This window comes from Carettochelys insculpta, chromosome 30 (genome assembly GCF_033958435.1).
Source record: "Carettochelys insculpta isolate YL-2023 chromosome 30, ASM3395843v1, whole genome shotgun sequence".
Taxonomy (NCBI): domain Eukaryota; kingdom Metazoa; phylum Chordata; order Testudines; family Carettochelyidae; genus Carettochelys; species Carettochelys insculpta.
Window position 1 is genome coordinate 5639601 of NC_134166.1, and position 19113 is coordinate 5658713.

Genomic DNA, 19113 nt, shown 5'->3' on the forward strand with positions numbered 1-19113 from the left:
CATAGTAATCAATGAAAATCAGGTGTCCAGATATCCTTCGGCTTCTGGGCCCAGATAGTTCAAACAGGATAGTCTCCTGGGAAGTTTTTCAGGGCTGGCAGTGGGCAGATGGTGCCTGTGTTTGAGGGTTTAGTGCTTAAACCAGGAGAAGAGAGAGTTGGGATTCCTGGATTCTGTTCCTAGCCCCAGGAAAGAAGCAGAGGATGGCAGCTGCAAGAACCCTGAACTCCCGGGGTTCTGCTCCCACCTCTCCCACTGATTCAGCCCACGGCTTGGGTCATGTCATTCCTCCGCCTCATGCCTCAGTTTCCCCATCTGGAAAATGGGGGCAATCAATACTCAGCTCAGCTGGGATATAGGGCAAAAAGTCATTAATGCTTTGTCACGATTTTATCTGTTGAGGGCCTAGACAGCGCTATAAACCCAGCACTGCTATTATGCATCTGTTAGAGTTAACCCATGTGTTTACAGTAGGTCCTAATGTAATGAAGGGATTGAGTTAGGATCCAAACAAGTCTCTGGAGCTTAACCCTCCTTAACAGGGTGGGATTTCTACAGCACTGCAGCCCAGGCCAGGCACACTGGGCCCTCTGATCTCACCCCCTCACCCAAGTGGCTGACCTGCTGGTACTGTGGCAGGACGGTGCCCCGGAAGCCATGGTAGATGTATACAGCGCCCCGGTGGCCATCCTCCAGGGGTGCTCCCACCACCACATCGTTAAAGCCGTCGTGGTTGAGGTCGGGCACGGCAGCTAGGGAGTAACCGAAGCGGGAGTCCTGAGGCTTCTTGTCAGCGCGCAGGGTCCCGTTGAACGTTAGGAGCAGCTGGGAGGGAGGAAGTTGTAATGGGCTCCAAGCCAGATTCAGGTTCCTTCTGTGCCTGCCTAGACTTGGCTCCCATCTATTGGGAGCCTGCGATCGTGCCAGCCTCCAGCAGCTGCCCCCAGCAACTACAGCAGCCTGCCACTTTCCCGCAGCCAGGCCCGCTAATGGGGGGCAAAGGGAGCAGTTGCCCCCAGGCCTGGCATTGGCAGTGGTGGCAAGCTGGAGTTCCAGGTCCCTTTGAAGTGCTGCAGCAGCATTGCTCTGGCTGTGCGTGGCTGGGGTGGGGCTCTGTGCCCTGGTCCAGGCACCACTGAGAACAGGCTGCTCTTGGCCCCTCCCCTTCTGCTGTTGGCCCCGCCTCTCTTCTTTTGTTCCCACCCCTTCTGCTCTTGGCCCCGCCCCTTATGGGACACAGAGACGACCCCAGCTTGCCCCAGGGCTCGCAGCAACTGTGGTGCCGGGGCCTGAACCCAGGTGTAAGGCACACCTACTCTGTCCTGCCCCACCCTGCCCCTTTCCAGCACTGGTAGGGTCACGTCTAGAGCTACTAGAGCTGGTCTTTCAGCTCAGCACATACAGGCCTTTGTTTTAAAAATGCAAGTGGCTCCAGGTTCCCTTCCCACTGCTGACACTCAGGGGTGTGGGGTTCATGCTGCCAGAGCAGGTCTTTGGCAGAGACAGCATTTGTTTGCGGGTAGTGGGCACCTATCCCAGCCCCAGAAACCAGAGAGACAACTTCTCTTGGCCTTCTGCAAACTGGCATTCCCACCCCTGCCGCGTGCCAACCAGACAGCTAGCGCTGATAGGCACAACCCTAGAGACTACCCCACCCGCCCAGGGAGCAAGGCAGGGTCCGCGCTGCACCTTACCTGGCCGACTTTGTAGACATAGACCTGACCTGTCTCTTTGCTCTGAGCTCCCAGGTACATGGGGGCAGCAATCAGCAGGACATCTGTGATTCCGTCCCCATTCACGTCCACGGAACACACTTCACTGCCGAAGTACGAACCGATCTGCAAAGTGGGGGAGAGGACGGGGAGGGAGGTCAGGAGTCAGCGAGTCATTCTTCCGCTCTCCTCTGCGCTGATTAGGCCTCAGTTGGACTACTAGTGTGTGTGTGTGTGTGTGTGTGTGTGTGTGTGAAGCTACACACTACCATGGCCACCCCTCTGGGCAGTGGCAGGTGTCTGTACGGGGCAAGTGGCGGGGGTGTGGTGCATTGATGGGGTTGGCTGGGCACAGGGATAATCTAGCATTAACAGGGGTAGGAAGGGTGTTTAATTCAGACTGACACATGGCACCATGGGCAGGGTTCTCATACAGCACCCTGTTAACACAGCAAAGTCGCCTGTCAGCCCCAACACACACAGCCCTGCACAAGGCAGACGAGAGAGAGGTGCCCTTGCCACCCGGCTGCTGCAGTGAAAGTGAGCCAGGGAGTCCTCTCTCCCCACTGTAGCCTCCAGACAACCTGCACCCCAAACCCCTCAGGCCTTTTGCCACTTTCCAGTTGCTTTTCAGTTCGACATTTAATCTGATTAGACTGGAAAAAGGTGGGGGAAGGGGGAGCAACAGGAAGGACCCATTTGGATGGCCCTGGCAGGAGGAAAATGGCCAGTTTCTTCTGGTTTGTGGCTATTTCCAAGATTTCTTCCCAGTTCGAGATGGGGGAAAATGTCAAACTCAGAAATATTCCCAGGCTGGGAAAATCATCTCTTGCATCTGTACAGCCCACGCATTCAGCCCTGATCCTGTAGACCAGGGCTCAGCAACCCCCAGCATGAGTGCCAAGAGTGGCACATGAGCCGATTTTCATCAGCCCCGCCCCTCCGCCCCCCATGCAGCCGGGAGCTTGCTCAAAGCCAAGCCACCTGGGGATTAACAAGAGACCAGCTAATGCTGCCAACCACCACCTAACCGGTAAAGCTCTGCAGCTTCATTTCTTTATTATTGAAGCTGTTGTAAGTAGGGCGATCAGTGACTTTAAAAATCATCACCGGCACTTGGACTGTCCATAGAGGTCAAAAGGTCAAATTTTGGCAGGCCGCCTTGGAAAGTTGCTGACCCCCTACTGCAGACGGGCGCCGATGGCACATCCCAATCCCTCGCCAGGTGCTTGGCCCTTACCTGCTCCCCAGTGAGGGCCTGGGAAATGACCACGTGCCCACGGTTGCTCATCTCGAACAAAATAACTTTCCCCTTGTGCTTGAAGCGCGGCGCCCCTGCCACATAGAGACACTTCCCATTCCGGAGGCGGACCGAGGAGACCGCGTATCCTGTCATGGACAGAGGGGTTCCCATCAGCTTCACACAGCAGAGAACACCAGGGCTGCTCTACGGGGCAGGCCAGGGGTTCCTGGGATGAGGGGAGCCGGCAGCTAGCCAGCTTTGTGGTCTGATGCAGAGAAATGGGTTTTAATGGTGGGTGACATTGCTTCCAGGGGGTGCTAGTCTGCAGACAACCCTTCTGGAGAGAGAATGAGGCAGGGACTGTCTCTTTCATCTGTGTTTGTACAGCGCCTTGCACTGGGGGGGGGCATGGGGCCTGTGAAGGCCAACAAAATGCAAATTAAGAAACTAATAATACAGAGCTGTTCCCAACTCAGTCATCTAGAGACAGCCCACTCTCCTTTCCCTCCAGCACCACACAGAGACATGTGTCCTGTGTCTGTCCTCCCCACTTCCGATTTGCCTGGCCCATCCTGATTTGGACAGAGCTCAGCGACAGGAAACCATGTGGCACATCCCCATCAGAGCTAGTACCTCACCCACTCGCATCCTAGAAGCCAGCTGGGCAGCTAACAATGGCTGCTGGACTCAGCAGGGACTGTCCTTTGGTTGGTACAAAGCTCTGGGCCAGGGGTCCTGGCCCACCACTGGGCCCCTGACTCCTGTGCATCCACAGTACTAATAATAAACTTTCCCAGCTCAGGGTCAGGTTCTCAAAGCTCTTTACAGAGCAAAAGATGCAAGTGGAATTTGCAAGAACACCTGAGCAGTGCAAAGGGCTGACTGTCTAGGACCCGCCCCTTCTGCCCTTGGCTCCACCTCTTCAGGAGCATGCAGCTGGGCCCCCCTCACACCTTGCCCTGGGACCTGCACTGGCTGTCGGTCCCCACTGCCTGCAGCCCATGAGACATTACCAACCCATGTGCCTTGGCTCCTCCCACAAGGCCATGTGACATGGAGAGGCGGGGCAATGGAATCCCAGGGCCACTCAGCCCGGGGAGAAGAGGGCTCCAGCCAGCGGCCCCACCTCACCTAGGTAGGCGGCGTGGTTCTTCAGCTCCAGCGGAAACTCCTTCTCAAAGGCTTTCCTGGGCGGGATGACCCGGCCGTGCCTGCTCTCCTTGAGGACTGCGCCATCCCAGTCGTACGCCCCCACCGTGCCAAAGAGGATCCCGTCCTGGTGGGATGGGGAGGAGAGAGGATGAGAAACAGGGATATTTTTGTTCCCTGGGCCATTGGCCCAATTTACGCTCCCATTCGCAGGTACCTGGGAACCCCCTGGCTGCTCCTCCGTGGGAAGGAGATCCTGATGACCAGAGCGCAGGGACTATAAAAGTAACTTTCCACTCCTGCAATCGCTTTCTTAGGAAGCCCCTACCAAGCAACAGCAGCAGGCAGTGACTGATAGATGGAGACAGGTTCTCTGGGTGAGCTCGTGCAGGTCCCTTCCCCTCTCTCTGCTTCTGTTTCTCCTTTGTCTGGTCTATTTAGATCAGTGGCTCTCAAACCTGAGGACCACCCGTTTTTGTTTTAAAATGTTTATGACCCTCCAAGCCTTGCCCAGATGTGGATGGAAAAAATGAGCGGGAACGTCGATGGCAAGGCCTCCAAGGACAGCGCCGAGCAGAACGGGAGCCCAGTTTTGTTTACAGGTTCTAGAGGCTATCATAAAAAATTGGCCAAGTTTACTCTAGAGAAGAGACGGCTGATGCAGGGACATGATTACAGTCCTGAAGAGTGGAACAGGTACTCCTAAGGAAGCTGGCAATCAACTGTTCTCTGCATCCACCCAAGGGTAGGAAAGAAGGAATTGGCTCAGTTTGAAGCCAGGGAGAGTTAAGCACTAGAAGAGGTTAGCTATGGAAGTTGATGGGACTTTCGAAAGTTTAAGAAACCCCTACTGGGGAAGGTCAAGGCTATTATAATCTTTCACATTGCAAACAGATGGATTTCGAGCTCCCTTTTAGCCCTGCACTGCTAGGTTGCTTTACTCCAACCAGCACCAGCATTACCTCCAGCAGGTGAGTGGAAAAGCCAATTTGGGACATCTCCAGTTCAAACGAGCTTTCGTTGTATCCATGAGTCCCTGATGGGGAAGGGGAGAGAGAAAAAATAGCAGCCTTATATTTGGAGAAACAGCGCAGGAAGGTGGCCATGGACATCCAGCTATGAATTCTCAAATTTGTCATGGATCGTCTAACAGGAGAATGACCACTTAGCTCCGTAGGGGAAACTGGAGACAGAGAGCCCGTGGAGCGGGAAGGACCTCTCTTGGTGTCAGACCAGGAGGTCAGAAATGTCTGAGGTGTAACTCTGGCCTCTCAACCTGTTTTTCTTATGCTGTTGGCTGCATCTCTGACTGCTAACAGACAGAACCCATGAGGCCAACATGGCCAGCGGCAGTAACCCAAAAAATACTGATCTGATCCTGCCCCCCAAAAATATTCCTGGAGACTAGCTTGACAAAACCCCTGAGATTTCAAAAACAATGCCCGTGCATTTTCATCTTTTTATTTGGTGTCTTTTGCAGCTTTAAGGGATTACATTTTCAAGCTTTTTTCCTTATCCCTAAGAGCTAGGAACTTAAACAAATGCTGGGATTCTTGCTAATCCTATGAATCCAAGAGCTGGGGCTTTAACCTACCAAACACTGAGACACCTGCCTTAAAACCTGTGCAGCTCAGCCATATCGCCCTCAGTGTCCTGTGCTCTTACATCCTTAGCCTTGTTACACCAGCATTTTAGCCACTCTGTGCTGCAGCTTGTCACATTTCAGCTGCCATCTTTGGGGATATAGTCCCCTGACAAAATGATCCCATTCATAAGAGCTTCCTCCTATCTCTCAGTTGAAACTATTCCCTAGGAACGTAGTAATCCCAGGGGATGTCTCACTTAACCACCTCCCTGCCATTGCAAGGGGCCTTGGGCATGAGTATACCTGGGTGCTGCCCTTTTTCTGTAACACCCATTTGTGTAACCCACACACCCATGGAGCGTGGGTCACTGCCACATGTCGTGGCACCTAGACCACTTACAGAGAGAAAGAACAAGTCCCCCACCCAGCCTCAGCTGATGGCCAGCGGGATCTTAGCTCAAACTGTAGGTGCATTAAGCTCCAGAGGTTCCAGGTTCAAGTCCACCTGCCAGGAGTTGTGTTTAGCTTTCTGAGGGAAGTGCTACTTTGTTCTAGTTCTGGTTGCTAGGCTTGGTTGGGGGGTGTTAGAGCAGAGGTGGTCAACCTGCAGACCGCATGCAGCCCCCTGGCTGCCTCTCTCCTGCACACACCTCTTGTGCAGTGGGGCACCCGAGCCACATGCTTCTTACTCAGCTGTTTTGGGGCATTCCAGGTCTGGGAGGGAGGGAGAGGAAAAGGACAGAGCATGAATCAAGTGATGTGCTGGGAGGGAACGGGAGGAGCAGGGAAGGGTGGGGTCCGGCGCAGCAGGTCTGGGGAGGAGCACAGGGTTGCAGGCGGAACCCCAGGGGGCTGCTGCACCCCACTGAGGTGAAGGAGGGCCACACATGTGGCCCGTTTGCCGTTGCCTGTTGCTGTGTTGATGAATGCTGGTGGCCTGTGATGGGGTCCCATGGACCAATCACTTTTTGCCCCATGCAAGGGCAAACCGCAGGAGGGGGGAACAGAAGGTGCATGAGGGGGGAGGGGCCTTGGAGGAAGGGGCAGTGAGAGGACAGGGGCTGTGGGGGAAGGGGCGGTGTGAGGGAAAGAGCTATGGGAATGGGCAGCATGAGGGTGGGGCAACAGTTTGGGAGCTGGTGTCCCCCAACTTTTAATGCACTTCCACCACTCCTGGCCTGTGATACTGAATAATGTGGAAGCCCCTTCTGCCCTTCGCCTCTATGATTTATGGTCCAGTCAGCCCACCAGCCTCTCTCCTACATTGACCAATAAGGGCTGCAAACCCCGTGTGTCTACAATCGACTTTAAGGTCTAGCGTAGACCTGGTCTGAGCTCCCCTGGCCTTCCTGGCTGGGTTATTTGCAGGAGGCTGGAATAGATCGTCCAAGGGTCAGGAAGGGAGCGAGCAGAGGCTGAACTTGACAGACCATAAGAGTTGCCTGAATGGCCCATCGCGCTTACCTTCAAGGCTGAAGATCCTGTCCCCTAAGGCATCCACGATGTCGTTCAGGGCTGCCTCATCTGTCACATTGAAGAAGTATTTCTCATCGGGGTCGCTGGCGATGTACTTGATTTCGTTGATGAAAGAGTAGGGATCCTGCTGGCGGCGCATGTAGTGACCTAGGACCTGAGAAGCCAAGGCTGTTGAGGAGTGCATCTTCTTTGCTTGGCTACTCATGGCCTAATGTGGCACATGCTAGAGGGGTCAGTCAGGAGCTCTTCAACGTGAGCTGGTTGGAAAATACGTTTCCCCCCTCATCCAATGGCGATTTAAATTTGGAAAGGCCACCACAGTGCCTCATGGGAATTGTAGTTCAGCTGCCTCTTGCTCCCATTTTCCTCTATAGACTGAGATCACTGGTTGGACACATCTCCCATGATACACTAGTCTACCCTCTTTGAGGAGGCAGTTGCATCATGGGAGTCCTTGGCCATGCTGCAACACTGGAAATGTAGTTGCCTGCCTCCTACTCTCATGCTCCTCTATAGGTAGATTTTTGAAGAGTTAGTGTTTTAATTTGTAAATACTGGTAAACATCAATTTCTCTCAACATACACACACACACACACACACACACACACTGAGAAAAAATATTTCCATTGATGATAATTGAAATTTATAGATGGGCAAAGTAAGAAAAATGCTATTTGAGAACTTATGAGAGTTAGATTCAAATGTACTGGAGTTATAGTCAAAGATACTAACTTTGTATATTTAGAGATGTGATTCTGACAATTTGTATTAATCTTTATAAAGGTTTTCAATCTCAGTGTCATTAAATAACCATTGCCTGACTCCCACATTGTCTGACCTCTCCCAATGTCCCACCACTGTGATCATTTAATGGACAAACACTGAAAAGAAAGTGCTTCAAAACAATCATCATCTGTCAAAAGTATAAAAAATAAAAACTGAGTTCAGCCAAGACCATTCGTGGGTTGGTGGTCACTGGGTGGACTATATCTCCCAGGATGCATCACCAGCTTTTGTCCTGGAGACAGCATGGGCACCCCGGTCATGATACACCATGGGAAATGTAGTTCAGGTGCCTCATCTCCCCATTCTCCTCCATGGGCCAGGCTCCTGGGTTGAGAAGTTGATACAAAGAGAGGAGGGAGATTTCTCCAGACAAAACTTCCCATCACTGTCCACCATTCCAGAGCATGAGAACCATACCAGCTGGGCTTGAGCATTCAAACAGCACGAGCCCATTCCTCCACCATATCGATTTCCTGGTCACTGCCCACTCACCGCGATAGCATAGCGTGTGATGTTGCGTTTCTCACATTCAGCCAGGGCCTCTGGCAGCTCATCCCCATCATGGGACTCGCCGTCAGTCACCACGATCATCAGTCTGGTGGCACCTTCTCGACCCCCCCTTTCTGGGCTGAAAGCCTCGGAGCTGCCACAACACAGGGAGAAGACAGAGAATGGGCGTTTAGCTCTGGCTGTGGCAGGGATCACATGCTGTGAACGTTTCCCGTTCCTAACCCCCATCAGCCACCAGGACCCATTCGGGCTTCCAGTGAGTGAACCAGTTGCGATGGTGGCTCCATTGTGCTAGGGGCTGTACAAAACCACAGTGAGACGTTGTCAAGCTTACACTCCAAAGAGAACAGACAGAAGGTGAGTGGGGGAAACTGAGGCACAGAGAATGGCAGCAACTTACCTGTGCCCCCCCACCAGCTGATTGGCAGCGCTGAGCCCCAGCCCAGTGCCTTCTGCACCAGGCCTGAACTGGGATGAGCCCCACACTTCGCTTGCACTTAGCGGCACCTAGGTCTCCTGCAAACCCACCTTCAGGCCATCAGGGTGGAAATGTCTGCCCGCAAGGCTCAGTCAGTCAGGAGATGTGATCCCCAGCCTGACCCAGCTGTGCTGCAAGTACCCTAACACAGACCCATCTTACACCAGCAAAACTGCACTTTGGCCCAGGTCGTTTGCTTCGTTCAGGAAGGGGACAGGGTGTGGTGTAATAAACAGGCTTGGAGAGAGACAGTTGGGGCCCTGGGACGTCTTGGTCAGTGGAGCCCCACCCTCTTCATTTCTGTAGAGCTCCATAGTGAATTTACTTGGACATTAATAATGTTTTGGGACCTCCTGAGCTCAGAGAGCTGGTATAATTCCCTCCTCCTTCTGCTTCCCTGATCAGCCCTGACAACCCACACAAGCCCCAGCCAGAGAAGATTGCTGGGATAAATTACTGAGCAAAGCACACCTGGCATGAACGTGGCTTCGTTCTAGAGGGCGAGGAAAGACAGCGCATTGTTTTCATAGGCTGATCTTGGGAAACCAAACCAAAGGTCCCTCTACATCCCCTGCTAAGTGGTCATAATATCTCAGCCCTTCCCAAAAACTGCCTTTGGGCAACAAAACAGCAAGATTGTTCACACTGCAGCGTGGCTTGTGTTAGGGAAAAAGCCCATTTTCAGCAACAAAAGACTTCAACCTCTACCAGAGACTTTTTTTTTTCCCCCCACCCTTTATTGTCAACAAAGAGCAGGGTTAGGCAGTGCTGTTTGTTTTGTCTTCAGAACTGGCTTCCGCCAGTATCCCACAATCCCCTTCCCTGGTGGCTCTGCTCAGTGGTTTGATCTCTGCTGCTCTGCCCTGTGCCCCTCCCCTTTCAAAGCTTAGGGAAGTATCCGACAGCTGAGTGAGCTGCTCCTTTTGGAGAACAAAGAACAAATTATTTGAGTGCTCCTGTTCTGCCCATCACCCAGAATACATCAAGAGCTCACAGGTCTACTCATGATGTCACTCCCGGCAGCTGAGGAGGCTGTGGGAGAATTCAGACAGAATCCCAAGACTCCCAGGGATCAGCTCCACCTTCCCACAACACTGCACTGGGGGCTACATCCCCACAATGCATTGCTCACACTGTCGATGAGGGTGCCCCCAATGTGGACACGACCTGTTGGCAGAGGGCATGAGTGTGAACACCCTCTGGTGAGTTTTATTTTGTCTACTTGTGGGTGTTGACATCAAGTTTGTTCACAAAGCTTGGTAGTGGAGATGTAAACTTCACCACTGTAAGGGTACGTCTTAAGCCCTCCTGCCGACAAAACAAGGTTCATGTGTTCACCCGCTGTGGCAAAACTTTATCATGCATGGGGGAAGGGGAATTAAGCACCCATGAATGATAAAAAATACGAGTGCAGACCTACTCTAAGGTACTTGAGTGAGAACTGGCCCTTCCTGGGGTAAACTTCTTCCCCACACTGTTGTGCTGGGTTGTTAACAGTGGCTGTCCACCCCTGAGCTGGCTGCATTTTGGTGGTGCCAGCTGCGCACAGCTGTTGGGATCCCAGAACTATATAAGCAACTAGCTGCTTCGCCATCCTCTCTCTGCAAGAACCGCCCCCCTTCTCTGGTTCTGCCAGAGGGGGGAAATACCATGAGAACACACCCAACTCCCACGAGACATCCTCCCCCCTCACCCCATACCAGGCCTTATGGAGAGCGAACGCTGTGCGTGTCTCCCGGCCCTCCTGCCGGCTGATGTTCTTCGCCGCCTCCACCACTTCTTCTGCTGTCTGGTAATCCTGAAGGGTCCATTCATGGACAGCTTTCTCCCCGTATTGCAGCACCCCCACCTAGAATGGAGAAGGGAAGTTCTGTAGCCGTGCAGTGTGTGTGACAATTGGGGTAGTAAGAGCAGGACAGTGGTCTGGAAATTGAGAGACAAGCTAATCAGTTGATCTTTGCCTTGCAGGAGTATTGAGGACTATGTTGGAATTGTAGGCTATTGCTTTAAGAGTGGTGGTGGTGGGAGGGCTTTCCTGCTTGTTCATTACATGGCTTTGTAGCAAAGTGTGGGAGTAGAGTCAGTCAGCACAGCAGGCAGTCCATTGGAAAAGAGCCCGTTTACAGCCAAACAAGGCGAGTCAAGCTTCACTGAATATGAGAGCAGCCTGTTTTATCTCTTCTGTTCAGGGCTGTTTTTCTGAATTCGAAGCTATACAGTTGTGATACAGTGCAGCCTTCCAGCACAAGTGTTTGTGGTTTTATCTAACTTCTCTGCGTTTGTGCGTGTGTGTGCACACCCATTACTTGAGTCATTTGAAAAGTGACCTTAAACTAGCCTTAAAGCCAAAGATAACCACAGGCCTCATTAAAGCCAAGAAGGGCCAAGCACTTTTTCAAGCTTAACAGAAGGCTCAACTGAGCCCTTTTAGGCAGTGAAAGCCGCTGGAGGCTACCACGGAAGACTCAAAGCCAGAGGACAGGTCAGAGCTAAATTGCACCAGTGCACTTAAGGGTTTCTTTAGTTGCAAAGGCAGGGGCTAGAACATCAGCTGTGGGGGAGAGAGAGACCACAGGGAGCCAGGAGAAGCAGCGGGGTGCAGGAGTGGGAGAAGAAGGTGAGACAGAGCTTATTGGAGTTGTCTGAGCAAGAAAACGGCCTTCTGTTTGTTCGTGCCGCGCTTGGGAAGCCACCACTTGACGGACTCTTTTTTGTGAAGAAACAAGAATAGTTCTGATTTGTCACACTGAACTCTGATCCAGACGGAAGCTGCCCGGCACAGCCCAGAACACTGAGGCAAGCGTCTCGAGTCTGATTAGTTCAGGTGTGAGGTTGCAGACCCGTCTGGGTGTGTATCCCGGACAGGACGCCGCATTGTTTGTCTCTCTCCTGAACACCAAATCCTCCAGCCAGAGGAAATCCTCTCTCATTTAGCAAAGCCCCTGGATAAGGATTTGCATGTGCTGACCCATCAGAGCAGGCGTTCCCCCGTGCTCCCACCCCTCAGACACACACAACAAAGCTCAGAGGTCAGGCTCTTTTTGTGCCTCTCAAGTTTCCTGTTTCCCATGGGGTGGGATTTCTTGGTGTGCTCCCCACATGGAGAGGGATAAACCAGAGGCCAACCAGAGCGTCAATGCAAGGCACACTGGGGGCAAGCCAGCCCGCACCAGCGCCAGGGCATGATGGGACTGGGCTAACGTCAGGCCACCGCGAGGAAAGGCATTCTGGGAGTACAGCAGTGGGAATGAGCAGGGCATTGTGAGAATGCGCCGACGGCAGGGCCAGAGCGAGCAAAGGCAGGCAGGGCATGCTGAAGAGGGGGGCTGTGTGCAAGGAATTCTGGGAGCAGGCTGAGCTCATGGCAAATCAGGGCATTCTGGGAACAGCAGGGCAAAGTCCGAGGTGACCTGTTAGCATGGTGTGTCTGGACTCAGCAATGGGGAAGGAGAGATAGGCGACCCCTGGGGCTCGGGGCGCACCCACCCAGCAACTGCTCCCGGCCTCTCAGTTCAGAAGGCTCCCAGGTTTGGCCTATCCTCAGGTCCCAGGCAGCAGCGCAGCACAGCCACCGGGCCCGATCCTGGGAGGAGCTGAGCGCCAGCACCTGTAGCAGCAGCATAGGGGTGCTGATCCTCTCATCAGGATCGGGCCCCGGGGAGGGAGCCGGAGCTCGTAGGGAGTCGGGACGCAGTTCTCCACCACTGTGCTCCTGAGCCGGCTCCCAACCCGCGGTGAGTCAGTGCCCTCCCAACGGCAAGCCGGCCAGCCTCACCGTTTCCACATTTACTCATCCTGAGGATGTGGGAAGGGGGGTGGGCAGCCGGCGTTGGCCTGGGAAGCTGGTCTCCTTTTACCTCCTTGGAGGGGGCAGTGGGGGGCGGGGTTCAGGCCTGCCATGCTCTCGGCAGCACAGTAATGCCAGTCCGGGGAGGTGAGGTCTTCTCTGCACGGGGACACCCGCCAGCAGTGAACATAAGCAGAGGCATCCACACTCTGGGGCTCCGGGGCTGGAACACCCCCAGAAACAAAAGGGTGGGTGCTCGGCCCTCGGGGTTTGGTGGCCGGGCGGGGGGCCTTGGAGGGCGAAAGGAGTGGGGGCAGGGATGGTGGGGAGCGTGGGAGAAGAGGCACAGGGGCAGGGCAGAGTGCCGGTCGGGCCTTGGGCGGAGTGGAAGTGCAGCACCCACAGAGAAAAGTAAAACTCAGCACCGAGTCGGGTTGCCAGATTTTTGGGGAGGTTGTGGGACAGGCAGCCCCAGCTGCAGGGTGGGGGGCCCCAGCAGCCCCATGGCTGGGAGGCTGCCGCTGAGCCGGGGCACCCTGCACCCCAGCCGGCTCCTTGCTGCAGGGCTGCTGGGGTTCCCCCTCCGCAACCTCAGCCAGGGGTGCCGCATCTAGAGCTGACAGCAGGGCTCTGCACCCCAACCTGCTCCCAGCTGCAGGGCTGCCAGGATTCCTCTGTGCCCCAGCTGGTCCCCAGCCACAGGGCTGCCAGGGTCCCCCTGTTCCTGCCCCCAGCTGGGGTTCCCATGGCTGGGAGCCATCTGGGGCGCAGAGCCTCACCAGCAGCCCCAGCTGTGGGCACCCCAGCTGGGGCCAGGAATTTCCATGACAAGTCCTGCAGTCCTGCATTTATGCAAAAAACTCACCACGGGACTTGTCATGAAATTCACAACTGTCCCACAGATAGCAGGATGTCTGGCACCCTTAGCACCTAGCACATAAGAAGGGCCATACTGGCAGCCTAGCAGCCCAGCCTCCTGTCTTCCCATAGTGACCAATGTCAAACACTTCACAGGAAGTGAAAGGAACAGGTCATCAGCGAGTGACCCAGTTGCAGCTGCACTGGTGCTCCCCAGAACAGACACTCTTTGCACAATGCACTAGTGTGGCTTAGCCCAGTCTGTCCCTGCACATTTAGATCATCTGGGTGTGGAAGGACTGGATATTTGTGGGTGAACGGTGAGAAACATCGATTTCCCAGCGCCCACACAAGCGGTCGGAAAACTATTTCCAGCGACCAAAACTGAAATGTTCAGGTGGGCCAAGTATAGAAAACAATAAGAAGTCCTGTGGCACCTTATAGACTAACAGAAATTTTGGAGCAGAAGCTTTCGTGGGCAAAGACCATGAAACAAAATTGCTGTTGGTCTATGAGGTGCCACAGAACTTCTTGTTGTTCTCGAAGATACAGACTAACACGGCTGCCTCCCTGGTACAAGTATAGAAGCTGCTCCCTGAGAACTTAACATTTGATCTGAGCCTATTAACTTGATCTGGTCTCAGATGCGACTTGGCCAATTTGTGTTCTAATGGTTACGAAGCTTTAATGTGTTGAATCTCAACCTCTTGCAGAATATAATTGCGGTCTGACACCACCGCCATAGGTAATCATCCCAATTTTCCACAGCTATGAAAAAATTAACTGGTAAAACAGTTTAAAAGATGCTTTAAACAAACATCGACATGAGCCATCAAATTATTTTTTAAAAAAATCCAGTTCTGCAAAGTCTTGTTATCTCTATGTCAGAGGCTTGCACGGCTGCAGCTATGCTGACTGCTCAGATCCCAGCGTAGACTGCTATTCCCAGTGCTCATCCAGAGTCACTCCACTGAGTGCAACGTGGCTGCTCTGGATTGAATCCCGATCTGAATGTGGACAACACACTCACCTGGATCTGGTTGGGGTCGATGAAAAACTTGCTAAGGATATTGCTGAGGAAGTTCTGGACCTCATACCAGGGATAGATGCTGTTGGAACCATCTAGGACAATCACTATGTCCATGTAGGTAGAACACTCTGAAACACACACATGCGGGGCAGGTGGATCACCAAGACGGGTGACTGGAAGATCACAGCTACTGTGGCTTTGCTGTATAGACCTGGGGCTAGTGGCTGTGTCCTGCTATTAGCAACACAGGGAAGCTAATTTCAGCTGATTTGTTTACAAAGGCAGTGCAGTGTATGGTTAGAGCAGTGAGGAGGGAGCCAGAGTGCTGGGGAGGAGTCAGTGCCGGGACTGCAGCTCTGTCCCCAGCTCTGGCAGAGGCAGGAGCCTTGCGGTTAGAGCAGGAACTATCCATGACTCTGTGAGGACACTGGATGTAAGAAGCAAGGCAGATTTTGACCCCCTTGGATCCAATTTCTACCCCCCAGCACCTAAACAAAGGGTGCTAATTAAAGAGCAGGACAGCTGAATTTTGCAATATGAGAATCCAAAGGCAAGTGGATGGCAATGTGTAAGAAAAGCCCTCGGACTCCAGGTTGCGTTGAAAAGAAACTAACAGCATTATTCAATGGCTCTCTACCGGACCAGCTGCTGTCCTAGCCTCTGGATGCAGTGCATTCTGATGCCAATGGCAGAGCATGCTGGGAACAGCCTGGTGCCAGAGACAGCCTGGGCATTGTGGCTTTTTTTGTGTAAGAAAGGCCTGAATGAATCAATGTTTCCCCGAGGGCTAGCTGGGAGCGGGGAGAGACTTTGGGTGTGCTTATGTAAACACAGTTTGCTCCTGCTCTCAGTCTTACCCATGAAAGCTCCTGACCTAAGAAATAAAACTGCTAGTCTTTAAGGTGCTATAGGACTGCCAGTTTTCAACGTTTCCCCCTATTAATGCCGACTTACTGCCCTCCTTTAATTAAAAGTTTCTTTTCTCTACTCAGACACTGTGCTCAAGCGTGGGGAAGTGCTGGCTCTCAGAGGTGCCCAGGGTGGTGTGTGCATTTCCCAGGTTACTGGATGGGGGCTCGAGCCAGTTCTGGTTGTGTCAATGGAAAGGAACCCCAAGACACTAAGCCCAGCCCTGGCTCTGCCTGGCAGAAGGATTACACCTGCAATGCTCAGGCATTGCACCCACCCACCCACCCACCCCCGCAATCTGCTGTGATAGAGTCCAAAAGTCCACACAAAAGGGGGGGGGAAAAAGCCAGTGGGCTGCATTGGTCCCATGCTTGAGATTCCCCAACATACAATCAAGTCCTGAGGGCTCCTAGCTGGAGAGTGGCCATTCAGACACTGCACCAGGAATCAGAGGCTGGGAGAGGTTCAGGTGTGTTTTATCCAGAGGCAGGAAAAGTATCCGAAAAGTTGCTTGAATAAAAGTGCAGCTGCTGTCATTTCTGGGTAGTTGAGCGCAATCAACACGCGCTTGTACATGACATGTATGTACTTTTACTCAAGTAGTTTTCCAGAGGGAGAACGATGGCTTGTACTTAAGTGTCCCCCCAGCAGCTGTACTTTTACTCAAGTAACTTTTTGGGTACTTTTTCCCACCTCTGGCTTCATCCCACTCTGTTATGCACAAACCCCTGGGAGCAAAACTCTCTCTGGCCCAGCTCAGCTCCATTTCTAGGCACACACACAGCAGCCGGCTCACCACCTACTCTGAGCCGTGGGGGCGATGGTTTCGGTCGGCTGGAAGCTGCCATCCACCCTGGTGCAGATGCCTCTGCTGAACATGGAGGTGCCACATTCCTGGGACCAGAGAGGGGCGCAAGCCTGCCGAGGAGAGGAAGAGGCAGGTTAAGCCTGCCCCGAAGGATGGTGTGTCCCCATTGTTCTGTCCAGCAAGCTCAAAGCGCCTCCTCACCCCTTTCCTCTTTTGTACAGGAGGCATTTGCCCAGCCAGAGGAGGTAGAGGTTCATCTGGCACACCGCCTTCCATCTAGCTCAGGGGCGGCCAGTCAGTCAGGGACTACGAGCCATCGACAGAGTGCAAAGAGCCACCTATTATATATATTCATTATTATCCATCTATCTGTCTCTAGAGAGATATAATATATCTAGCTAGACACATAAAAATAAATATATAATATGTGGCTCAATGCCCTTCCCCAGCCCCCACTCTAACCCAATCCCCCCCCTCCCCCAGGGCCACGTACCCCCAGCCCCCGCTCTAACCCAATCCCCCTCCCCTCCCCCAGGGCCAGGTACCCCCAGCCTCTGCTCCAACCCAATCCCCCTCCCCTTCCCCAGAGCCAGGCACCCCCAGGCCCTCCCTGCTCTAACCCGATGCTGGTGTCTCACCAGAGCTGCCACCACGCACCTCTGGCACCAAATGCAGACAGCACGCCTGGCGTACGGCTCTGAGGAGGAGCCGTGGGTAATGGCTCAAAGAGCCCCATGCGGCTCGAGAGCAGCGGGCTGGCCGCCCCGCTCTGGCCCTTTACACCACCTGCAGCTGCTTTGGCCTAGACAAGTTTCCCCCCCAGCCTCCCAGCTGTCTGCAGCGGACAGTCAAAGCCCCCCACGGCGTGTTCGTGGCACCCGTCTGCTGTAAACTACTCTGCTGGCTGCTGAGAATGGATCCCCTCGGGGGGCGCCCAGCTGGTCACTGCCCCCCTGCACGCAAGCTGGACAGACCAACGTGCCACCCCCCAGGGGCACGGGCAGGGACGGACCATTTCTGTCCCGCCTCAGCCAGGCCTCATGTCCTGCTGCAGTGGAGTAGCCCAGTGGGGCTGATGAAGGCTACAGCACATATGTGACATTAAATGCTGACAAGAGACTGATGGCCCCAAAAAAGCAGCGACCTCTGGATTTCAACCCGGCCCGGGACCTGGGGCCAGATTAACTCCTCCATGGGCCTGAGGCTGTTAGATTTCGTGGGGCGAATGTTTTTCCCAATTTAAAACAAAAGAATCACCGGTACAACACCGACGCTATGAACGCTGTGCTAAAGCACCCTTCGAATGAACACCGAGCCGGTCCGCGGTCCCAATGCATCTTAAAACACGTAGAAATGGTCTTCAAAATAGCCGACTTCTTACCTTCGACCAGCTGCTCTACTCATTCCTTTCTGGGACGGAGGTTGGTGTGGGAGGGGGGCTCCAGACAGGGGCAGAGTGTTGGGGTGTGGGCTCGGGGAGGGAGGCTGGTGTGGGAGGAGGGCTCCAGATGGGGCAGAGTGTTGGGGTGTGGGCTCGGGGAGGAGGCTGGTGCAGTGGGGGGGAGCTCCAGATGGGGCAGAGTGTTGGGGTGTAGGCTCGGGGAGGGAGGTTGGTGCAGGAGGGGGGCTCCAGAAGGGGCAGAGTGTTGGGGTGTGGGCTTGGGGAGGGAGGCTGGTGCGGGAGGGGGGCTCCAGAAGGGGCAGAGTGTTGGGGTGTGGGCTTGGGGAGGGAGGTTGGTGTGGGCTGAGGGAGGGAGGCCGGTGCCGGAGGGGGCTCCTGGGAAGGCAGAGGATTGGGCTGCAGAGGGACGCGAGGTGCTCATCACAGGAGGCTCCCCGTGGGCGGCACAGAGGAGTCCGGCAGCCTGCCTGCCTGCCTGCCATGGCCCCACACCACTCCCACTCTCTCGTGCACCCCTGAGGGGAGGGGGGACAGCATGTCTGCATGCACTGCCTGCACCCACCACTGCCGCCCCAGCAGCTCCTGTTGGCTGTTTCCCGTGTGAGAACCAGGGCTAGCCCACATCTCTCCCTTGCAGGGGGGTCGTGAGGCTAAATCCTCTAACCACGGGGAGGTCCCTGGCCAATTTATCCTCAGGAGCCAGCTACATCCCTTACACTGGTTGGGCTGGTCCCTGGGCCCCCCAGCCCAGCCGCCTTGGTGCCTGCAGCTGCACAGCCTGACTGGCTCCGAGCAGATGCTGACTCAGTGTGCAAACAAGAGCAAGACCACAGAAATGCAGGGCGGCAGCTCGCTGGGAGCGGAAAGCAACACAAGGGTATATTCATTCCTCCTCCCTCCCAGCTGCATAGCAGAGCCAGGCTGGGTTGTGGGCCTCGTGCTGCAGGACTGGCTGGGGGAAGAGGCCAGGACAGAGGCAAGCTGAGAGCAGCCCAGGCACGACTCGAATTTCTCCTCTATGCCCCAGTCCATCCGTCCCCAGACCCCTCTCCACCCTGCCTTCCTGTGAATCATCTCCTCCATCCACCTCTGTCTCTCCCCCACACCCGTCAGGATCTCGAGGGCACTACTTGTCACCCCTCAGCAGGACTTTGCCGCAAAGCCCAAGGGATTTAGGAGCACCCCCCCCACAGGGCTTTCGGTGCTTCTATCACCCCCGTAGCACTTTGGCAAGACCTCTCTGCCATGCTAGGGAAATTTACAAAACTGTAACATCTCCCAGCATTAAAATTCAACTTAATCCAGCTACACTGAGATGTTTTTAAAGACACACTATAAAAACAGCCCTTTTATCCACACCTAGCCCTTCTTGAAGAGGC

At 54.2% G+C, this 19113-nt stretch overlaps 1 protein-coding gene across 1 annotated transcript in view; it reads right to left on the bottom strand.

The window, feature by feature from the left end:
* Window positions 1-19113, bottom strand: part of ITGA10 (integrin subunit alpha 10) — a 60387-nt gene that overhangs the window by 19100 nt on the left and 22174 nt on the right. Inside the window, exons 5-14 of the mRNA XM_074981429.1 lie at window positions 16328-16442; window positions 14616-14743; window positions 10641-10789; window positions 8445-8595; window positions 7154-7319; window positions 5067-5140; window positions 4087-4231; window positions 2953-3101; window positions 1695-1838; window positions 622-825 (exon numbers count right to left, since the gene is read on the bottom strand). Coding sequence (XP_074837530.1) covers window positions 622-825; window positions 1695-1838; window positions 2953-3101; window positions 4087-4231; window positions 5067-5140; window positions 7154-7319; window positions 8445-8595; window positions 10641-10789; window positions 14616-14743; window positions 16328-16442 — 1425 coding nt within the window. The remainder of the gene's footprint in view (window positions 1-621; window positions 826-1694; window positions 1839-2952; window positions 3102-4086; window positions 4232-5066; window positions 5141-7153; window positions 7320-8444; window positions 8596-10640; window positions 10790-14615; window positions 14744-16327; window positions 16443-19113) is intronic.